A 21,076-nucleotide genomic window follows, 5' to 3' on the forward strand; every position below is an offset into this window, starting at 1 on the left:
TCCTTATTTGGAACAGTAGTCTTGCCTTAAAAAGGAATAATTCAATATTGAAGCAGGAGATTGGTATAATAAAAAAATAAAACAAATCTAATTTTAGTAATTTGTTTATCAAGGAAAATATGTTAAACAATGATACTATAAATCAGTGGTTCCCAAAGATTTTCTTCTGGGCCCCCCTTTGGATTACAATAAAATTTCCACGCCCCCCCAACCAACCCCATAATGGCCCCCCCTGCAATGGCATTGCGCCCCCCCTAGGGGGCGCGCCCCACACTTTGGGAACCACTGCTATAAATGGAGGATTTAGACAATTGTATAAAATCTTCTGTTTCTGATCATCATTACCCAAGTTTCTGCTCAAATTTACTTTTTTCTACCAAAAAGGGGAAATTGAGCTTTAAGTCTTTCATAAATCTAAGAGCTCTAGCCCCACCTTGTGGCTCAAAGCTGTATTCACACCCAACCCCTCTGATAAACACACCACAGTGGGAAGCATCTAGTTTATTTCACTACTTTCCACATACTTTGAACAGCTCATGAACACACATTCATATTACATTCACCTTCAGACCTCACACTCACTGCTGATTGGACGACTGACTGGATCCAATCAGAGGCCTGATTACAACCACAGTCTTTAGATCGGAGGGCTTCATTGGGCCCCAGAGACCATTAAAGACCAAAGCACTTTTAAAGTCGATGTTGGGTTGAAATATTACACATTTTTATAAAGGAACATGATGATGTTGAATCAAGCTATGAAATTAGGATGCTCTGCACTACACACACTCTTCACAGAGAGCATCTTTAATAATCTCTCAAAGATATGCTGCACCCGCTACTGAAGCTCCAAAGTCCCATGATCTAAGCAAAATAAAGGGCTCTTGCATTACAATTTGTGATCAGGTCATTCTTTTCTAACAAAATATGAAAATCTATAGAAAACAAATCTTCATTCAATAAAAGGTAGATATATCAAAAAAAGAAGAAAGAAATACTGGCTCTCCATCATCTCTCAGTTTGGAGGCCAAATTCCAGCAGGAGGAAATTGCACTTGATCAGATCAGCAGAACGGGTCTGTGAGGGGAAAGTGCCGGCCCGGGAACAGCGGATCGACGGCACGTTCATTTCTTTCGGGCGTGTTTGTATTTGTCCACGTAGGCCTTCACAAGGTTGGCCACTTTGCTAGAGTTCACCTCTCCGCTCTTACTGAGGCAGACCTGAGGAGGAAGATAAAGGAAAATAAAGCAAACAAAAGAAAAACACCAATAGATATTCTAAGGGAAGAGTTTTGCATTTCATTCAGGTCCCATTTGAACCAATGAGCCCTTTTGTCCCATCTCTATAGTTATTGCTCCACCCGGTACTTTTCCTACAGCTGATTTGTTATGGATTTGTGCAGTTCACAATAAAACAAAGCAAATCTTATTTAATGACATCTGTGGACATCGAGGTCTAGAGCTCGTCTATCCTGTTTCTCGTTATTCTGAAGGTCTCATAACCAGATATTAGATCCGTCTCAACTCCCAGCTAGACTTTGGCTTTCCTCACAAAATGTGAGGTAGCTTAAAAGGAGGAAATCGGTGCCACATGCCTGCTTCCTGGATCTCCTCCTTTGGTCGCCATTGTCATCAGTGATAGATGGAATGCAGACAGACCAGCTTATCGTGATTATTCTGGTTGTAAGCATTTAGCTGCAGCAGGTTTTATTTTTGGGCTATCAGAGTAACCATAATATAAATGAACAAGTCGATTTTTTTTTTTAACTCAGCCTGTTTTTCAGTGTAGTCCTGTTTCTCTAAATGTGACTGGCTAGATGTGATTTCTTCATCCTCTGACATGGGAGCTGGCTCGGTGCTTGTCTCCCTGACTGTGTTTCCTGGATGGGGCCGCCTATGGACCTGGTTGACAGTTGCCTTTTGTATCTCTGCATCTTTTTCTATCTCCTTGAGTTCCAGTCAGCCTCAGCAGAAGGCCGCTCACACCGACACTGGTTCTGCTGGAGGTTTCTTCCTGTTAAAAGGGAGTTTTTCCTCTCCATATGCTTACTGTAAGGAATTGCCTTTGAATCAATGAGTTGATGCAAACAACTGGTCTCAGTAAAATGAATTGGTGCTATATAAATAAACTGAATTGAACTTTGAGTTTTTTTTTTAATATACTGACTCGCATTTAAGGGGCATATCTTTTTCTTTGTATTAAACCCAAATTAATTGTTTGTTAAATCTGTTTAAAGTAAGATTAGGAGCATATTACAGTGCCTGCAGCTGAGTGAGAGCATTAAAAGTTGCGTGGTTGTACCTTTTCTACTGCTTTGCGGACGATTTCCTTGTACTCCTCCTTTGTAATTTCCTTCTTCTGATAAAAAGGTTTGATGGCCGTCTTCACTTCATTTATAGCTTTTTCTTGGATCTGCTGTTTCTGCAACACAAAGAGGAAAATAGAGGTTCACCTACAGCAAACCAAGATCCTCCGTCTTGGTTTAGAGCTGCCGTTGGTTACCTTCTCTTTCTTGGAGCTGTCGGCCTGAGCTTTGCTGTGCTGGCTGGACTGAGTGGTGGAGGACGCCAGCACCTGAATGGGCGCCGGCTGAGCCTGGGAAACTGTCGCTGTGCCCACTTTGGTCGGCGTGGGAAGGAGAGCCGAGTGGCCGTACCCTACAACTGTGCTCACCATCTGCAGCCAAGAAGAGATGGTTACTGATATATTTCATTCGGCTTCCTCTTAATGATGTCATATAGCTAACATGTCTACCTGAGCTGTGTGCCCATCAGGCTGTGAGGCAACTGTTGCTACAGTCTGGATGGGTGGAGGTGGTGGAGGAGGGGGAGGCAGGCCCTGCGCGGTGACGTTAGGCACATGAAGCAGCGGCACGGCGGGGTGCAGATGCATGGGGACCTGAGGAGGCACGGCGTAGGGGGCCGCAGGCTGCAAGCTGACCGGCAGGGGCCCCTGCAAGCGCTGGACGGGGTACGGATGGTGGAGAACATTGAGCTGAGGAGGAGGAGGGGGAGGAAGCACATTCAACACGGCGACCGGCGCATTCCCAGGGATCACCTGAAGGGGAGGGAGATCAGTCTTTGGTGGATCTATAAACACAAAATGGGGAAATAAAAGATTAGAGGCAGAAACAAACTCATAAGATAATGGCAGCCTTGGCCCTTTTCTATGCTTTGATGGGGCCAAATTTCCTTATGTTCTGCTAAAAAAAGAAACTCTAAAATCATTTAGTCTGAGTCAAACAGCCCCATGATGCCACAGCTCTGGGTGAAGGCAGCTTTAACTCTAATCATTAACAGCACCCTTCTTCTCCTGGTGTTTAGAATGTGACCAAATGACACCATTAGTCCTAACTGAGCCCAGAATAAACAAGCCTGTTAGCCTAGCACGCTAGTTCATGATCCTGCATGGGAATGTGTCTAAAGCAGCTGCAGAGGAAGGTTTCTACACATTTTTATATATATAAAAAGAAACAAAAAAAAAACGACTTTTTCAGACAATTCCAACACTAACAACACCGTGTATAACTGTGGGAAAGAAATTACAAAACTACAATAAAAAAAAAAAAGATTGTTTTGTCACAAAAGAAGAGCCGTACACATCATAAATAAGGCAGGATTTAGTGACTATACTAATCCACAATTTATATATTCAAATACAATGAAATGTAAAGATCTTTTATATTATAAATAAATACAATTAATGTACAAAGCTAAAAATAACTCAATATCCCAGAAAGTAAAGATTACTTTAGAGATAAATGTAAATTCACCGTACAAAAAGTAAATCAAAATAAGATGCATTTCAGTTGACGGATTAAGAAAGTTAAACGCTGCTAATGTTATGGAGATCATTTCTCAGTAAAACAAAAACTGTGCACAGTATTACGTTTGAAAATTACCTTTCTAAGTAAAGCATATTTTCTAGTATTTTCACTGCAGTTTATTGTTGTTGCCTGCAGCTTAATTTCGTTGGAAGGCAGATGCCTGTCTAAGCCTTTCAGTCACAATATTGTATAACGCAATGTGACTTTTTCATGTCGAAATGAATTTAAACTTAACTATGATTAAAACAGGGGGAAAAAATAACAGTTAATTACAAATTTATCCCTCAAATATGTAGGAAAAGGGGACACAACTAACTAAGGAAAGATGAACCAAAGAGAGAAGGGTGAGTAAAGAAGGAAAAGGAGATAAGTAATGAAATTAAGAGTTAAAAAAAGGAGAGAATGTAGGACGTAAATAAAGGAGGAAGCCTGGTAGATGTTTCTTTTGTTCCCAGTTGTTTATCAATAATAATTTGGATCAAAATCGTAAACTGACCTATTATCGTTTTGTTACGTTCCTACAGAGGCCCCTCCCCTTCATGATCATGGCTGAAAACCAAAACACTGAGCTCCAGCTGGAGGTTTAAAATCAGTCCAACATGGAAGATAAATCCAAAAGTACGGCCCCTCCTCAGCCAACAGGGGAAAACGTTGCCTTTTAGGATGTTTAATAAGCTCCGATTCCAGCTGTGTGTGTTTTAATACCCCAACTGTTACTGTTAACTTAAAAATCAGTATATTAAGTTATTTAAGTCGTGTTTCCCGAATGTAGAGTTTGAACGGAGTCCGAACGCAGCAGCTCTGTGTAAAAGCAGCCATTTCCATCAGGTCCATTTTAACATTAGGGGAAAAACATCTGGATTTTAGAAATACTTCAGAAAGACTAAACTTCTACCAAGGTCATTGTATTCTTTGTGCTAAATAAACACTAAAATCCATTGAAGCTATTGGTGTTGCTTTCAGGGACCAGGGAAATACATTCATATTTCACCAGGTTATAACAACTTGTGCCTTCAAAACAGATTTAGGCTATCACAGTAAGACAAATTTAGAGCAAAGTCATCAAGTCTAAAAGCCTATAAATGTTTTGGCTGCTCTAATTAATGGAAAGTAGTTAAAAGGTTAAGACGATAGGCTAACCTTCAACAATGCTAGCAGCAATCTAAACCTAAAAACAGCTGAAAATGTTGCTTCAGACTTTTTTTCTTTCAAGTAAATCTCCTTGACAGGGTAGAACATGTTCTATAATCATCTTGAACCACATCAGATCAAAATAAAGTCCATAAAACTGAAAACTCAGAAGTGGTCCTCTAGATGATTCGTCCAATAAGCTTTATGCGTTTGCCTGCTCCTCCAGACCCGACTTTGAGGACTTAAAGGTTTCTGAAAGTCTGATGTAACAAAGATGTGTTGGACAGTGAAGGATGGACGAGCCAATGCCAAAACCCAAGCCTGGATCTAATATATTGACTTTTCCTTTCATCTAGCAGTAGAACGTAACAGGAAAAGCCTGCCTATCTAAGTTTAGAGAAACGGATCAAAAAGAACCTGCTGTTGCCGCTGGTGGTTGTGTTTGCTGCTCCTCCTCCTGGCGGTTCCAGCTGCCGGTTCCTCCCCTCTCCCTCTTAGAGTAATAATCCTGCACATCTGCAGGCAGGGTCCTCCTCACAGCCCAGCTGGAGGCGGAGGACCAGCCCGACCGGTCGATCATAGAGTCCGCTGGTTCTGGCTCCTTCTTCCGACTGCCGCCCCGGTTTTCATTGAAGCGGCTGTACGAGTCGTTCCCTGAATTGTTGCCTGTACCTGAGAAATTGTTTCTGGGCTGCCAGCGGGTTTCCGAAGTTTCTTCCTGTTGGTTGTAGAAGCTCCGGTTACCGCCACCCCGTCTACGCTCAAACCCTCCCGGACCCCCACGTCCACGTGATTCTCCCTCGTTTCCACCACCCCTGCGCTGGTCATCCCACTTTGAACCCCCACTCGAGCTCGAGTCTCGGTTCCTGTCTTCGGCGTCAGCCCGAGTCTTTTCTGTGACCCAGTCGGGATTCTCCGACCAGGTCTGCCTGTCGTTAGAACTTTCTTGTGAGAGACCGTTTTCAAAGCGGCCAGAACCTCCTTGATATCTTCGTCCCTCATAACTAGACCCACCGCCATGCTCAGACTTCCAGCCTCCCCTACTACGCTCCTTCCTCTGCGGAGACTCCTCTCTGGACTTTGACCTGTCCGGGCTGGGTCCTCGCCTGTAAGACCTTGTTCTTGATCGAGATCTTGATCTAGATCTGGAACGAGACCTAGACCTTGATCGAGAGCGACTCCTGGATCTCCTTCTCCTCCTTTCACGGCTCCGGTCCCTTCTTGAATATTCTCGTTCTCCATCCCGGTCTCTATCTCTGCTGCGAGCGTGGGACGACCGACTCGAGGCAATGTCATCGCGATCTCTTGACCGTGAGCGTTTTGATGAGTCCCTTTTCAAATCTCTTTTAGGGGACCATTTGGCGGACGGCGAGTGGAAGCGGGAGCGGCGCTGCTTGCCATTCTTCCTCTCTTGGCTCCTTTCCCTTTGTTCCTTGGCACTGGGAGTCTGGTTGTCTTGGGTTTGGGGAACAGCAGCAGGCTTCACCACATCGCTATGGTTATCCTTGTCGCTCTGAAGTTCCAAAAAGGAACTGCTTCCAGGATCACTTGTAGGTGAGCTGCAATCCATGGGGACAACATTTATGTCATCCTTGGTTGTGCAATCGTAACTGGGCTCAGAGTCATTGTTGGCTTTGGGTGTATCATTCTCCTTCGTTATGGCTTCCTCTTTGACTGGAGATTTCTCCTCGGTTGTTCCTTCCTCTTTGGCCACAGAGTCTCCCTTTGTTAAAGCCTGCTCCTGAGCTGTAGAGTCCTCCATCATTAAGGTTTCCTCTATGACCATAGAGTCCTCCTTTGGTACGGTTTTCTCTATGGACATCGAGTCTTTCTCCTTGGTTACATTGTCCTCCATGGATGTAGAGTCGTCCTTCGTCGTTAGGGTTTCTTCTATGGACATAGAGTCCTTCTGGCCGATGTCCGCTTCTTGAGCCACAGAATCCTCCTTCATAATACCCTCCCCTTGGATGGTAGAGTCTGTTAAAACTTCTTGTTTAGTCAAAACATCCTCCTTGGGTGTGGAATCTTCCTCAAGTACTGCTACAGTACTTTCAACTCCTGAACTGTCCTCTGATTTAGGCGTTTCAGAACTTTTTTCTTCAGATGTGTTTGCATCTTCATCAGCTATGCTTCCCTCAGATTCCCCAGCAGCCAGTGATTCAGGTTGTTTCAAGTCTAGTGAATTTTCATCCTTTATTTGCTTGGATGATTCTCCTGCTATGGATTCCTCTGGTGATTCACAGATTTCCGTCTTATCATCCTGCTCTACGTTTTCATCACTCTGAGGAGACAACTGGTCTTCCTGCAGGGTGATCTGGGAGACACGGGGAGATTGCAAAGTCCTATCGCCATACTCTTGGTCTGAACTGGAGCTGGGGCTGCCTGGCTCATCTTCCTGGCTGTGGATTCCCTCACAGGTTGAAACAGGGCTGTTCTGAGTGGAGTCTGGGAAACTGGGCAGCTCATTTTCTACGGCTCCAAGCTCATCAGTAGAGTTGCATCCATTCGGCTCTTCTTTGAGGCTATTTTCAGTATTAGCCTCTAGTATATCAGAGTTGTTCATATCCAATTCTTGTTTAGTTGCAGCTTTTTTTTCCTCCTTTTCAATGTCATCGTCTCCATCCCCCTCCTCCTCGCTGACTGCTGGGCTGCTGCTGTTCTTCCTTGTTGCTTTTCGTTTGCCGCTGGCCTTTCTGTTTGTTACTCTTTTCCCTTTTCTTTTTGTAGGCGCCGGAGAAGGTTTGCTCGGCTTGGAAGAATGACCAGCGGATGAGTCAGAGTCTGACAAACTGGCCTGTGCTGGTGATTTTGGGTCTGGGGCAGGAGGCTCTTCCTGACTTTTAGTGTTGCGTCTAGATCTTCTGGAAGGTAGAGACTCTGGCTCTTTGGTGGGTGCTTTAGATGTTGACGATCTGCTGCCCCTCTTCTCTCCTCCTTTAGCACACGTGACAGCGCAGACAACACCCTGAAATACTACAGGACAGAAGACATCAGTTACTGAACAGCAGACCACATAATAGATTAAAAAAAGCATACAATGTCAGTTCTGGGGGGCTTTAAATGTGAATATTTGAGGTATTTATATCTAGTGCGATGGGCATTCTGCAAAAAATCAATGATTCTAATATTTGCAATTATGCGAGACATCAGGGTTTTTTTCCGATAAACTGAAGCTTAAAGTTGTTGACCAATCAAATGCAGCTTTCATGTAGATGGCCCATCGGATGGAGCTGTTTAAGTTACATGCCTGAGACCCTTTGTAGACATAGGTGGCAAACAAAAGACTAAGTTCAGTGAGAGTTGCAATGGCCGGAATTACCCTCTTATGCTTTGAGGTGCTCTCATACTTTGAGAACCACTTATTTAATATAAAAAATAATACGTTTATAATCCAACATGTTTAAAAGATGCTGTAAAGACTTTCCAGATGCAAATGTTATTTACATCACAAGTGATATCGTCATAGCAATATAAAACACTGTTTTCACCCATTGTTGGTTTTTCTAACGTCATAGACGGCAACAATTAAAATCTGTAAAGTATGTTATTTTCCATTTAGGAGCCTTTAGGTTAATTTATTCCTGAGGATTGCATATGATGATAAACATGCAGTAGTAACAACTAGGACTTTGTAATAAATTCAGAAGAATCAGATGTTACTCACCAAAATTACTTGAGCTAAACGATGAGGTGGAGGTCAAGGGAGATGAGATGAGTTCAAATGGAGATGAGTTGCACCAACCAGGAAAACGCTGCCTGAGAAACACATCCAACAGTAAAGACCAAACGCAACAGTAAAGACTAAATATGTAAGGATCTAAAACCATAAAACAATGTTTGAAAACACCACAAAAATTAACAGTATTTTCAACTATACTGAGCATTTTCACCAATCTTGGTTATGTGAGAGTGCCCATAAAAATCAGTGAATTCCATAAAATGTTTAATTACTGTTACTGTGTACTTTGGCGATAAGAATCACTTTTTTTTTTTTAAACATTACTGGTGTCCTTAAGGACCACATTTAAAATGTTTATTTCTTTTTTTAAAGGGGTCATAGAATGATTATATAGAGTGCTGGCCTTTAAGGTCTCTGAATAGGGTAACATTGGTTGGGCTGAAAATGGAATATTTGCTGTTCTATGCACCGTAATGCAAGCCTGGTTTTTGAATATAAATGAAACGACAGGTTTTCTTCCTTATGGTATGCTCATGAATATTTAGACGAGCTGTGCGCTGATTGGTTGGTTTACAAAGAGTGAAGCGGCTGAGCAAAGATGCATTATAGCAATAAGAACTCACTCTCTCAAACATCAAATTTTTGATATGGTAGGGTGACCAGACCTCCTCTTTTTCCCGGACATGTCCTACTTTTCATACCAAAAAAAAATGTCCGGGGGGAAATTTCAAAATCGTCCGGGATTTTGGTCAACTACAGTGCAGCCCCTTGCCCGCCGCCACCGAACACAACCGACCCGCACAGTGCCCCATACATACACACTTCATCATTCTTCAACTTCACTAGACGTGGACATACTGTAGTATATTCTGCTGTAAAATTAGTCCTATATTTTCGGTTTTTTACTGGAGGTTTCAACCTATTTCACAGGATGCACCGCTTTGAGTGGCAACTAGGTGACTGTAAGAGAGTAAACAGAAACTTATTGGTTTATTTTTCTGACTAATCCAATCAGCGCGTTCTCTAACAACCAGTCACCTGGAACGCTCTTTGAACAGAGCATCCCTTAGGACAGATACGTACAGATTTCACAAGCAACCACCTCCTCACACCCCGCTCTCTCTAGTTGTGTCTGCGCAATCAAAGTAGTTCTAATCTGCATATGATGCACAAATTATTGTATTGCCTGCACGCTCTCATTCGCATTAAAAAAACACCTCACATAGTCTAAAATCCAGCATAATTTATCTGACTCGCGGCCATCTGTGAACAGCCATCTATATGAAGGAGACTCCCGGAACTTCTGCGAGACTTGGGATGTCTGTTACCGGCCTCCAGCCCCCCTCCACCAGCTGAGGATGGGCGGCTTATGGCTCTCTGCTGAGGTCCAGTCCAGTCAGCGGCCCAGCAGTCAACACTTCATTTCCAACCCCTCCCTTGGGCAAGTAAACCAGCGGGCTGGTCTGTAGGTCAATTTCAGGGCGTGACAAAAGTACAGGCTACAACCAAATAAGGCAACATCCCCAAATTGCCTTCAATTCGGGGCTTCATTTGTATTCGCCCATTTTATGGTGGAAGTTTAGAATTGTGAGATTTGCAGAGAAAGGAGGTGTCGATGGGGTTTTAACTTCTCTGTACGTCCATTTCACCCACTAAACCATTGTTATTCATCTATGAAAATGTAAACTTTTTGCATTCTATGACCCCTTTAAGAACAGTAGTGCTGTTTGTGTTTGTGGGAATTTGTCGGATGTGACCTGCAGCCAATGCCCTGATATTGGCCTTTCTCGTTTTGGTTCATTCATATCGCTCCTCTGAGGTAAAAACATTGTATTTTCTTGCTTTCATGGTTCTCTCAGTGACACATTCTTAACAGGTCCATTTTCTTTAGGAGGTTTCACAATAAAAAAAGTGTAAAAAAATTAAAGCTGAAGTTAAAAGATAAGGGTAATTTATTTTAAAGCTCAGGGGTTTTAAGCTCCAACATAAGAGAGGTATTAATTATAAACATTAGATGTGTTTTAATGACACAACTATTACGATTACGCAGGAAATATGATGCCTAGGAGCCAAAAGTTGAAGGAGGAAAAGCTTAATGACAGGTTAAACAAGCTCACAGCAGAAGGAGGCATCGTTCTCTTACCTCGAGGAGCCGTCAGCAGGAATGGGAGCAGCAGAGGCGAGCCAAGGACAACGCTGCGCCTGCAGCTTGCAGTGTTTGAATCCAGTGCTGTACGGTAGGTGCTCATCTAACCAAACAGGATCTGCACTGCAGGGGGCAATAAATACAACTGTTAACACGCATGCAGTGCTAACCTTACAAAGTGATGGGGAGAGGTTTGGCTTACATGTCCTGTGTTGGTGTTGTTACAGAGACGCAGGGGGGTGGGGACCACGCAGAGCACTCTGCTCCCCTCACCTGGGGACGACATACGGAAACAATGATGGGAAGTAAAGAGATTAAAAGCAAACCTGAAGAAGGCAACAAATGATGGAGAGATAATGGAAACAAAGATGTAAACATTAAAATGAAAAAAAAATCAGTGGTAAACAAACAAAGATTTAAAAAAATTGAAGCGTTAAGTATTTATTTTCCATCAACAAAATGAAGCGAACAAACAAACCAGAAATCTGAATCAAATCAATATTTCGTACGAACACCCTTTGCCTTTAAAAACAAACTGGACGTTTTTTTGAAAGACCTCCACTGATTGGTTCAAACTAACCACAGATCTTCTGTGGATGTAGACCTGAACATGTTGAGGTCATCGCTCTATTGGGACCAAACTAACCTCTAGCACTTCCTGATTTTATTTACATAAAGAAGATTCTTAATGACTTTGGCTATATACAGAATAAATAAATGTGGGGCCAATCATTCGCCCCCTGACAGCATTGTATGATCTATAATTATCAGCTACATTTCTCACAATTATTATTAAAAAAACTCCACCTCCATATGCAGAAATGCAGCTCAAAAACTTTCACTGTTGCCTGCAAACACTCACTCTTCACACTTCAGTCCTTTCAATGAATAAAACTGCATTCTGCTATGGCCAAATACTAGATTTTAACTTATCAGTCCAGAGCCTCTGCTGCCATTTTTCTGCAGCCCAGTTACTACGTTTTTAGCCTGCAACCCTTCCATGAAGTCAACCTCTGGCCAGATATCTTTCATCCGTTTGCTTGGATCGTTGTGCTTCTTCCAAACAGCTTAAGCAGCACATATCGAAACCCCACTCTGCTTTTTGTCTAGAAGAAACTTTGCTGATGCAGTAAAACTGCCTTGTGTCTTGTTGGTATAATTGGTTTATCGACCGACTAAAATCCTACAAAATCCCTAACTTTGTGCAAGAGTAAATATAAGAATTGATGCTGGTTTGAAGGTAAAATGTGGAAAAACCAAACATTGTTATGACTTGAATTTTGTTCCCCAACTTTGTGATTTGTAAATTAAATGCAAATGTTTTTTTTTTTCTCTCAGCTGCCTAAACGTCTGTGCAGTGTTGTTTAAAATCATTTAAAACTCACTTTGTAATTTCAGCCCAGATGTGATAAATCTTCTTTAGGTTATGATTTGGAAGATAACATGCAGTTTTTGCATATAAAAGCTATTATAGGAATTATTTTTTATTTATATTTCGACAGCCCAGTTCTGACCCGATTTCTCCTAAAACCCAACTAGTTGTGTGGTTACCTCTGCTCCAGCCTCCATGTGAAGCTTACTGCCTTCACATCAGCTAGATCTTTTCTTACCTGACAATTAATCAACAATTAATCCCGCCCGACACAAAAACCCGTCTTTGTTTGTCCCTCAAAGCCGCGGTAGGATCAGTGGGCTGAAGCCGCAGATTAAATAAGGGCGGGTTTTATTGTCTCTTTTTGAGGAGATTATTTTTATAAGCAGTAACAGTCACTAACTAAACACCATCTGTAGTTTTATTTTTTATAACACTGCTAAATACAGGGCAGTCTAGCCACATTTTACAGATCCTCTATTTAAAATTACAGCTCATTTCTGTGTGCAGCGCCTGGAAACCTATGTTTTATTCCATATATACTTAGTTACTATACCAAATCTAAGTTAGAAGTACAATTAAAAGGTTTTCAGTCTTTATATTATTATTTATAAATAATAAGTAGAAAGGGAAGAAGAAAAGCACCTTTTTTCTGCTCAGGGAAGGTGGCTCCTCATCGTTGCCTAAAAGAAGAGAAGAAGAAGAAGCCAGGAGTTAAAGAGACGAAGCATTCATGTCAGAAACCTTTTCTAGAAGGTTTAAAACTCACACTTTCGTACGAGCCCTCTTGTTTTGACATCTGATTTTCTGTCAGTCGTCTGCTGCCGTATTCTTCTAGCAGGTTTGTTTCTATAAGAGAAAAAAATGAGTTCCAAGTAAAGCATATCTAAAATAAGTAAATATTTCTTAAATTAAGAGTATTTACCCCTAATTTAAGTAAATAAAGGAGATACTTTGCCAATGGAATGAGTATTTTTACCCTTAAAATAAGATAATTAGATAAAATGCACTTCGAATAAGACAATGCAATTGTGTTTTCTTATTTCAAGTGAAAATGGCCTGGTCCAATGGCCAAAAGGAACCTTTAACCCCCATAACCAAAAAAAAAAGCAACTAACCTAAAAAAAAAAAAGAACTAACCAAAATTAAATTTTTTTCCAGTGCACTATCGTGTTGTGAGGACTCACTTGAGGCAGAGTTTCTGTTCAGGCTTTTGGCAGCAGCAGACGTCAGCTTCGAGCTGGAATTTTTTCCTCCTTACAGGAATCTGGAAACAAAAACATTTGTTTTTTTTTCTAATGAAACCAAAGCAGCTTTTAAATTATATTCATTAAAAAAAAAGGCACTCAAACAAACCTGTGAAAAACAAATGACATTTTTTGCATGCTACATTCAGGCCCATTTATGGTTGGACACCTTTCTACTATTCAAATTAAGCCACATCATCTAATAAAACACGGGTAGTGTGATGCCTCAGGCTAGGATGGCTGCCAGCTGCTCTGACGTTAATGGATGATATGAGACAGGAGAAATAATCCTGAGATGTCCAGAGAAACGCTGTCTGCTGTAATCCAGCTAAAACTCCCTGTACAATGGGACTGAGTGATGTTAGGAAGCTCACCACTAAATTCGTTACAGATTTAAAGGCTTTCATTTTCATTTAGGAAAAAGCAGAAAGAAAAACATGATTTCAGTTCCTGTTGAGATTAAGGATATATTTATTTTCATGCCCATGTAAACATAAGAATGTGATCTCACATTTCAGAGCAAATGATGAACGCAATTATTAAGAAATACTTTAAACAATGCGCATAAAAGAGGATTCTCTTTGGTATAAATGATAGTGATGCATAGTTTATTCTATTGGGCAATGATTAAAACTTGACCCAAATCACAGCAAAAGCAATCCTGGAGTTTATTTAAGCAAAGAAGTGGAATCTTATTGGATGATTAAGTCAGTCACCTGACCTTAACCTCACAGTGTATACATTTCACTGGTAAAAGAATAAACTTTGGATCGAAACAATCTTTTAAGCCGTTAAAATAGAGGAAACCCAGCGTCTGGTGAAATCCATGAGTTCTAGACTTCTAGCCATCTTCCACAGCAAAGTTTATCCACCAGATAGAAGCAGTTTCTGTCCTATAGCCTAATATATAATGACCCCCGCAGTATAACCCACTAACCACCTTCTTTTGCTTCATTTTAGCCAACAAAACCTGAATTTGTTTCAATAGAACCTGTACGAATCTAGGAAGTAGGATAAAATCTCACTAAAAGGATTCATTCCTTCATGCCGATAAGAAATGAATTAGGATTTATCTTAAACTCTTCATGTCGATTAATGACGCTTTACAACATCTAAAAACATTAGTGGAACGTGTTTAACCCAAAGGCTGCTCAGGACCAGACCAACGTATTTATGCTGACCCACCTGCACGAGGCCCAGGCTGCCATCCCATCTGTAAACATTCGTGAACGGTCGTCTGTCCACAGGGCAGGAGGGAGACATCTGCAACGTTACAAATCAGGAGACATTTCATTATGCATAACTGAAGACCAGGCATTCTTACAGAGAAACAATCAAATGCTTAGCCCTACCTCTGCCCACGTGAGGAGGCATCCGAGGCAGAAAACATGGCAGCAGCTGTCCGGCATGGCGAGCTCTCCTCCAGCAAGGGCGCCCAGGCAGACCGGACACTTTTCTGGCTCCTCGGCATCAGAGCCGTCAGATGGGCCTCCTGGAAACAAAACCAAACCAACTGTTGGTTTTTTTTCAATATCTGGGAGCTGGAATAATTAAAACACAGCCTGGAGGGAAACCCTTCGTTTAAACCACAAAACCATTATTCTAACAATTATGAAAGCAGAGCGACTAGTTATACAGTCTAATGTTGTGTAATGTGTTGGCTCGAGGAGTGCTGTAGGAAGCAGCTGTTTTTCTATTCAATCATCAGAGATAAGTTTAATCTGCAGACATTCATTATAATGCACCTCAACAAATGACTTATTTCTAAAAAATGTAATAATGAACATCTCACCACTTCCAGATCCAGTCATGTCGGGCCCCAGGTGGTCCTGATCACAAATACGACAACAAAAAACAACAAATTATAAAGTTTCAAACTGTAGATCCATCAGAGAGGTTATTTCTAACATCCCCTGCTTGTTGTAATTACAGCTCGGCTTTTAACAAACCATCAGTGATTTCTATTTGTCAGAAAAACAACTAAACTTTTGCTTTTTTTTTAATTTTTTTTATTCCATCTAATTGATCTGTAACTTCAACAGACTGATAATCCTGTTAAAGGATGAGTCTATGCCTAAAATAGTCCAGATTCTGGTATCAAAGTTTGGTAACATTTAAAAAAGGCTGGTTAGCTGCGACAAATTTGGCTTTTTAAAATAGACCTGGAAGCAAAAAACCACATGCTATCACACCAGTATTGAACTGATAACATAAAAAACAACAGAACTCTAAAACAATCATGTCTGTGAAGCAGCTTCCTGCAGGCTAGCTCCTCTGACTAATAACCTGACTAACCGGCTAATAGCTTTCTTTATTTGCGTTAGTTTTTAGAAAGAAGTGCATGAAACAGGTTTGAACATTTTGCACAACAAGCACTAAAAAAACACTGTTGGATTTACAGCTGTAGATGTAATTCTGCTCAAATTTGGCTAATTAAAAAGGTGGGATTACCTCCACATCTCACGAGGTTCTGACAGATATTTAATTTAGCAGCAGTAAAGCTTTATATACCTTTAGCTTTAAATTGAAGTAGGAAGATTATTCTTTACATTTGTGTTTCATTTATCTGAGCAAATATCACTCTATGGTATTTATTTCGAGTCGTTATAATACTAGAGCAATAAAGCAGCAGGTTTTAACATTATTGTATTTTTATAAATACAAATCTGTAAAATAATGAAAGAAATAATTATCTTCAGAGCAGATAAGTTAATTTTGTTTTAAGATTTAAAATCTTATTTGGATCTTCAATGTAGGAAAAAAAAAAAAAGGAGTTATTAAAAACTGCTATCAACAATAAAACACATTAAAAAGGCTTTCATTAAACAATATTAACCAGGACTTTACAACCTGTAGAAAACTTTAACCTCTTTAAAGCTGTTTTTTTTCTCCCAGGCTTAGGTGATTCAGATATTTTAATTGAATTATTTCACCACCAAAGCAGAGAAAAAAAAAAAGTTTCAAACAGTTGATTAATCTATTTATTCAGAGGAAAAATAAATGTCCCCCTTGTTTATCTAGAACTAACTGTCCAGTTCTATCAGTAAAATCCAGGCGTGCCAACTGCTGCGTGTTTAATCTGGATTTTTCTAAAACAGAACCTGTCTGACAACCAGAAGTAGGCAAACAGATCTCAAAAGGCATCATGCTCAGAACTAAAGAAACTCAGGAAATTAATTCATTTATCATAATTGAAAACATCCTGCTCTCAGTTAGCGTTGTCATCTTTACAGTTAAAGTGAATCTTGATGTACGGATTCGACGGATCTGAGCCGCTAAATTACATTACTATTCATTTCTGATACGATATTAATATTGCAGCTCTGAGGATTGGCCTGATATGATCACTAATTATTAATACTTTTTTTTCCCTTTTAGTGGGGGAATGTTAGACAATGCTTGTTAAAGTGATGCTACTCAAACTGTGGAAAACTGATCTATTTATGACCCAAAGGATGCAGAGGCTGAAGCAGAGTCAGCGATTTTAGATAGAGACCAAAACAGCTGCAGCTAAGCTGTGCTGAGTCCAAAAAAATTATTACACACTTTTATAAATACTCAGTATTAGCAAGTGCTAAAATGTCAGTATTTGTACTTGATTAGAAGAAATCTGCTATCAGAACTTCCCTAATTAACATCTTAAACCATGTTATTGCATAACATGATTTATACAGGAATGATTGACTCTAATTGATTGCTTTTTAATGCCTCCAGCTTCATTTCCAAACATACGGCTTTTCGATCAACGGGAAGCAGTTCTGCGTAAATATATCACAATATAATATATCTGATTAGGGCTGGGTATTTTGGCCAAAGTCCTGAATTGATTCGATTTTGATTCATACAGTTCTAAATCAATTAATTTCAATTCGATCTGTTTTTATAATAATGAAAGTGGTTCAACAGTGTTTCAAAACACTCATGTATTATATTTTTTCCTATCATATTAAACGCAAAGTGCAAACTTGTAAATCGGACAGTTTAAACATGAGATGTGAACAAAACTGTCTCAAAAGTGCAAACTTGTTTGTGAAAAGTGAAAAAGCCTCACATGAGCAAGCAGACGAGACACAGCGGGGACACAGCAGACATGCATGAGCAGCATTATCTCCACTGCACAAACCATATATGCAGCGTTGTCTGTAACAACTACAGGGTGTTTGCTGGTCAGCCTCCATTTGTTAATGTCTTCAGTCAACCTATTAGCTATATTTGCAGCTGTCTGGCTTGAAGTATTTTGAGGGCATCTTTCCTAATAATTTAAATGTGAACGTCATGCACGTCACTATAAAAGTAATTGATCTCATTCGCTAGACATCGATTTTTACAAAAATGTAAAGGAATCGATTCAAAATCGATTAATCGATTTTTTTACCCAGCCCTATATCTGATGAAATTGTTTTTAGAAACGATTTTTTTTAATAAAGCATTTTAAATGTCACAAAGCTAACATTTAATAAATTTTATTGCCTATAAGGGCCTTAATTTAAGAAATAATAATGTAATGATTTTTTATAATTTTTAAATGACCCGCGGGAATCCTGCATAAATGCTGACAAAAATCAAGAGATTGTGAAAAACTTTTAATGTTGTAAGCTTATAGTCGGTGCTCTACACTGCCCCCTAGAGTTAGATAGATGTACAAAGCATAATATCAGTACATAAGCGCCTCATTTTCACGCAGAATGTAGATGGATCAGAATAAACCAGCAATTGTTGTGGCTTTGCATTAGCAGGGAGTGTTTGCACGTCCAGATTTTCAGTTTCAAAGAACATACCACCTCCTAGTGGCGTGGCAGGGAAATTACAATGTTTGGTTAAAACACAATGTAGATTTTTTTTAACCAAAAAGTGAAGACTGTCTGTTTTTTCAATGGATCCTTGTCGTGGAAATGGAGCTTAAAACACATGAAACATGATGAATAGGTTTGGAGAAAAGTGTTTGAACAAATTTTGGTCAAACAGACAACAGCATCACTCCAAATTGTTTCACCTACAAAGCAAACAAATAGCAAGAATAGCAAGAAGAATTTCATTAAAAACAAAGTGAAACTACAAACCAGACGATGCTCCACTAACTACAGTAAGGTACTAAAGATGCCAACAGGCACACGCTAATGTTAGCATATGACCCGTCTGTTGCTACATGACAGTTTCATATCTTAACATCCATCTAAGGTTCCTGCATTTAGTTGCGTTTTGTTCTTGTCCACTGCAGCCAGAGTTTGATGAAAGATTAACATCCAGGGACAGACGGGTAGATCAATATGTTGTAAAAAGTTGCATGGTTATAGCAGCTAATGATAAAAACAAGAACAATCAGACTGCAGCCAACAACCTATCAAGCTAGTGGACCCCTGCCTGGATCACAATGCAGAATTGAAACAAGAACCAAGTTCTTGATTATATTCTGTTTTCCAATTAGCTGCACAGGTCCGAGACTGGATTACTGCAACTACAGAGGAGATCAAGAGTCAAAACAACTGCTACAAAAAAACAACAAGAGCATTGAAACACAGTGGAGACAGTGTCATGTCATGGTCTTCTCTCATGTAATATTTCAACTTATTGGACGATTTGAAACCTTTAACAAAGAATAAACGGCAGAAAAACTAATAAATCTGGAAAGATAGATATATGTTAATATAATGCCATAAATAGTGGCCTGGAATGTGGATGTTCTATAGAATCTGTGGTCTGGTTAGAGGACGACTTAAGAGTAAAACTCACTTTTTATATACTCTATGTATCCTTACTAGATAGCAGCTGTGGTAATGATAAAAAGAGGTTAATCTAATTCCTCTTAATAAAAGTTCATCATTTTGATTTATATATATATTTTTAAATATCCTATTGCTCTAATTTTTTTTCAATATGAGTTGAAAGCTTTGACATTTAGGACTGTAGAGCTTCAGCCATGAAACATGGAGCTTTTTTTGAATAAGGATCTGCCAAAGCGCTGACAATCCTCGTTTTTTCATTGCTAATGAATAATTTGTCATGTTGACATGGATAGATAGCATATAATCCCTCTACCTGGGAACGGATTTCAAAAATATATACATAAAATAGAAGAAAAAAGAAAAGAAATTCAACTTGCCAAAGTTTGAGTCATAGTAAACAAACATTAAGCTTTACTACAAAAGAGTAGAAAACCCGAGTCTAACCCATTGGATCCAATTAGATTAGGTTTAATAAGACAATTTAAAAGAAAAACAAGTGAAAGAGTTTAAAACTAGGCTGACAGACTCTGGCCTAAAGACATTTTCGAACCGCCTCAGCAGAAATCATGTCAACACACAAACACCGGAGCTTTTTCCGGTTGTCAGCTCAACTTTCCATTAAAAAAATATCTTTAAATATTGAAATAAATCCAAATGTGTTAATCACGAGCTAAAGCGTTGGAGTTCGCTTCTTAAAAGCTGTTTTTATGCGTAAGGCCTCCTGACTGGAGACACTAAATTAGCACCAACTTGTGCCAACACGACGGTAACAACATGGTTGTTATTGGTAGCAGCAGCTAGCTACAACCAGAAGCTTCGAAAAGCTATCTCCGAATCACTACTATTGCTACTAGAGCGTCTGAATAATGTTTATCATTAGCGAAATGGGCTGCAATGAAGGTCAGAAGCTAGCTAGCTAGCTAGCTAAATGGGATAGGAGGCATATTTAGCTAGAAGCTAGCGGCTTTCAACAACAGCACCTGCTTACGTAGCCTGTAGCTTCCGAGCTGCTAGCTCCGGCTAGCTCCAGTTAGCTTGTGTAAATGGTCGTTACTCACCTTTAAACGGAGTTCAGGTTTAATTTTACTCGGTGAAGCAGTGTTAGCGTCCAATCCGTTCTGTTGTTTGTCTGAATGAGGGTATCTGAGAACAATCTTTAGCTAAAATTGAGGCATAGATTTCAGAAAGCCACAGCCACATGTCAAGCAGTCTAGCTGCAAAAGTTGCGCTTCTGGCGCCCCCTATTGGAAGCGCGGAGTATTACAGTACATGGTTTATCCATTCGCTTTCGTTTGTGCTCAAAAACAACCAAGCTGAAAGTCCATGGGCCACCATAAATAAAGTAAGGACTTGGAAATCTCTCTACATACAGGAGCATTCTCATGATATTTAGAGATCAATAAACAAAGTTACCTTCTATGCAGATGATTTATTTTATTTCAAATTGCCTTATTAATTTGCAATTCATGTTGTTACAATGTTTTAGTTGGAGGGGAAAAGATTCCTATCACACGTCTTTGCCCTTTTCCTGCATGTGCTCTGGGGGAATTTATTTTGTTTAGCTTTATGCAGACTTAGCAAGTCTTGGCAATGATTGATCTTTTTTTTTTTTTTAATTGAACTTTACTGATCTCACATTAGAGAAATTTACCTCTGTATTTAACCCTGCCCCTTGGGGAGCAGTGGGCTGCCATATTGGGGCGCTCAGGGAGCAATAAGGGGTAAAGGGTCTTGCTCAGGGGCCCAGAATGGCAGTGAATGAGAGTGGATTTTGAACTTAGAACAGGATTTCAAGCTCTATACCCTGACCACTAGGCTGCCACAATCTAGTCCTTATTGCAATAGCATAGCATCACTCAAATTAAAAATTAAAGCTTCCGGTTTCCCTTTAATAACAGATCATGTAAGATTCCAAAATGTTCAAAGATCAGTTTATGTACGTTCGAACTTCA

The 21,076-nt window shown here is 40.0% G+C and overlaps 1 protein-coding gene across 1 annotated transcript; it reads right to left on the minus strand.

Annotated features, from left to right (window-relative positions):
- Positions 1–402: 402 nt before the first annotated feature.
- scaf11 (SR-related CTD-associated factor 11) lies at positions 403–20,352 on the minus strand. The gene is made up of 15 exons (XM_015387152.1): positions 20,183–20,352; positions 15,194–15,230; positions 14,754–14,893; positions 14,587–14,664; positions 13,342–13,421; positions 12,924–13,003; positions 12,800–12,837; positions 10,985–11,055; positions 10,780–10,905; positions 8,622–8,713; positions 5,375–7,930; positions 2,755–3,089; positions 2,503–2,676; positions 2,302–2,421; positions 403–1,220 (listed from the first exon to the last, which is right to left on the minus strand). Exons 2-15 carry the CDS (start codon positions 15,210–15,212, stop codon positions 1,125–1,127), a joined length of 4,005 nt encoding a protein of 1,334 aa, XP_015242638.1. The 5' UTR covers positions 15,213–15,230; positions 20,183–20,352; the 3' UTR covers positions 403–1,124.
- Between the last annotated feature and the right edge of the window lie 724 nt (positions 20,353–21,076).

This window comes from Cyprinodon variegatus, unplaced genomic scaffold (genome assembly GCF_000732505.1).
Source record: "Cyprinodon variegatus isolate N-32 unplaced genomic scaffold, C_variegatus-1.0 Scaffold386, whole genome shotgun sequence".
NCBI classification, from domain to species: Eukaryota; Metazoa; Chordata; class Actinopteri; order Cyprinodontiformes; family Cyprinodontidae; genus Cyprinodon; species Cyprinodon variegatus.

Bases quoted from the DNA above. Each gene is read 5' to 3' on its own strand.
- scaf11 (XM_015387152.1), bottom strand. The intron at 13,422-14,586 runs GTGGGTCAGCAT...TTTTGTTTCCAG, and splicing joins GCAGCCTGGGCCTCGTGCAG to ATTCCTGTAAGGAGGAAAAA. The intron at 13,004-13,341 runs GTGAGTCCTCAC...TTTCTCTTATAG, and splicing joins GAACAGAAACTCTGCCTCAA to AAACAAACCTGCTAGAAGAA.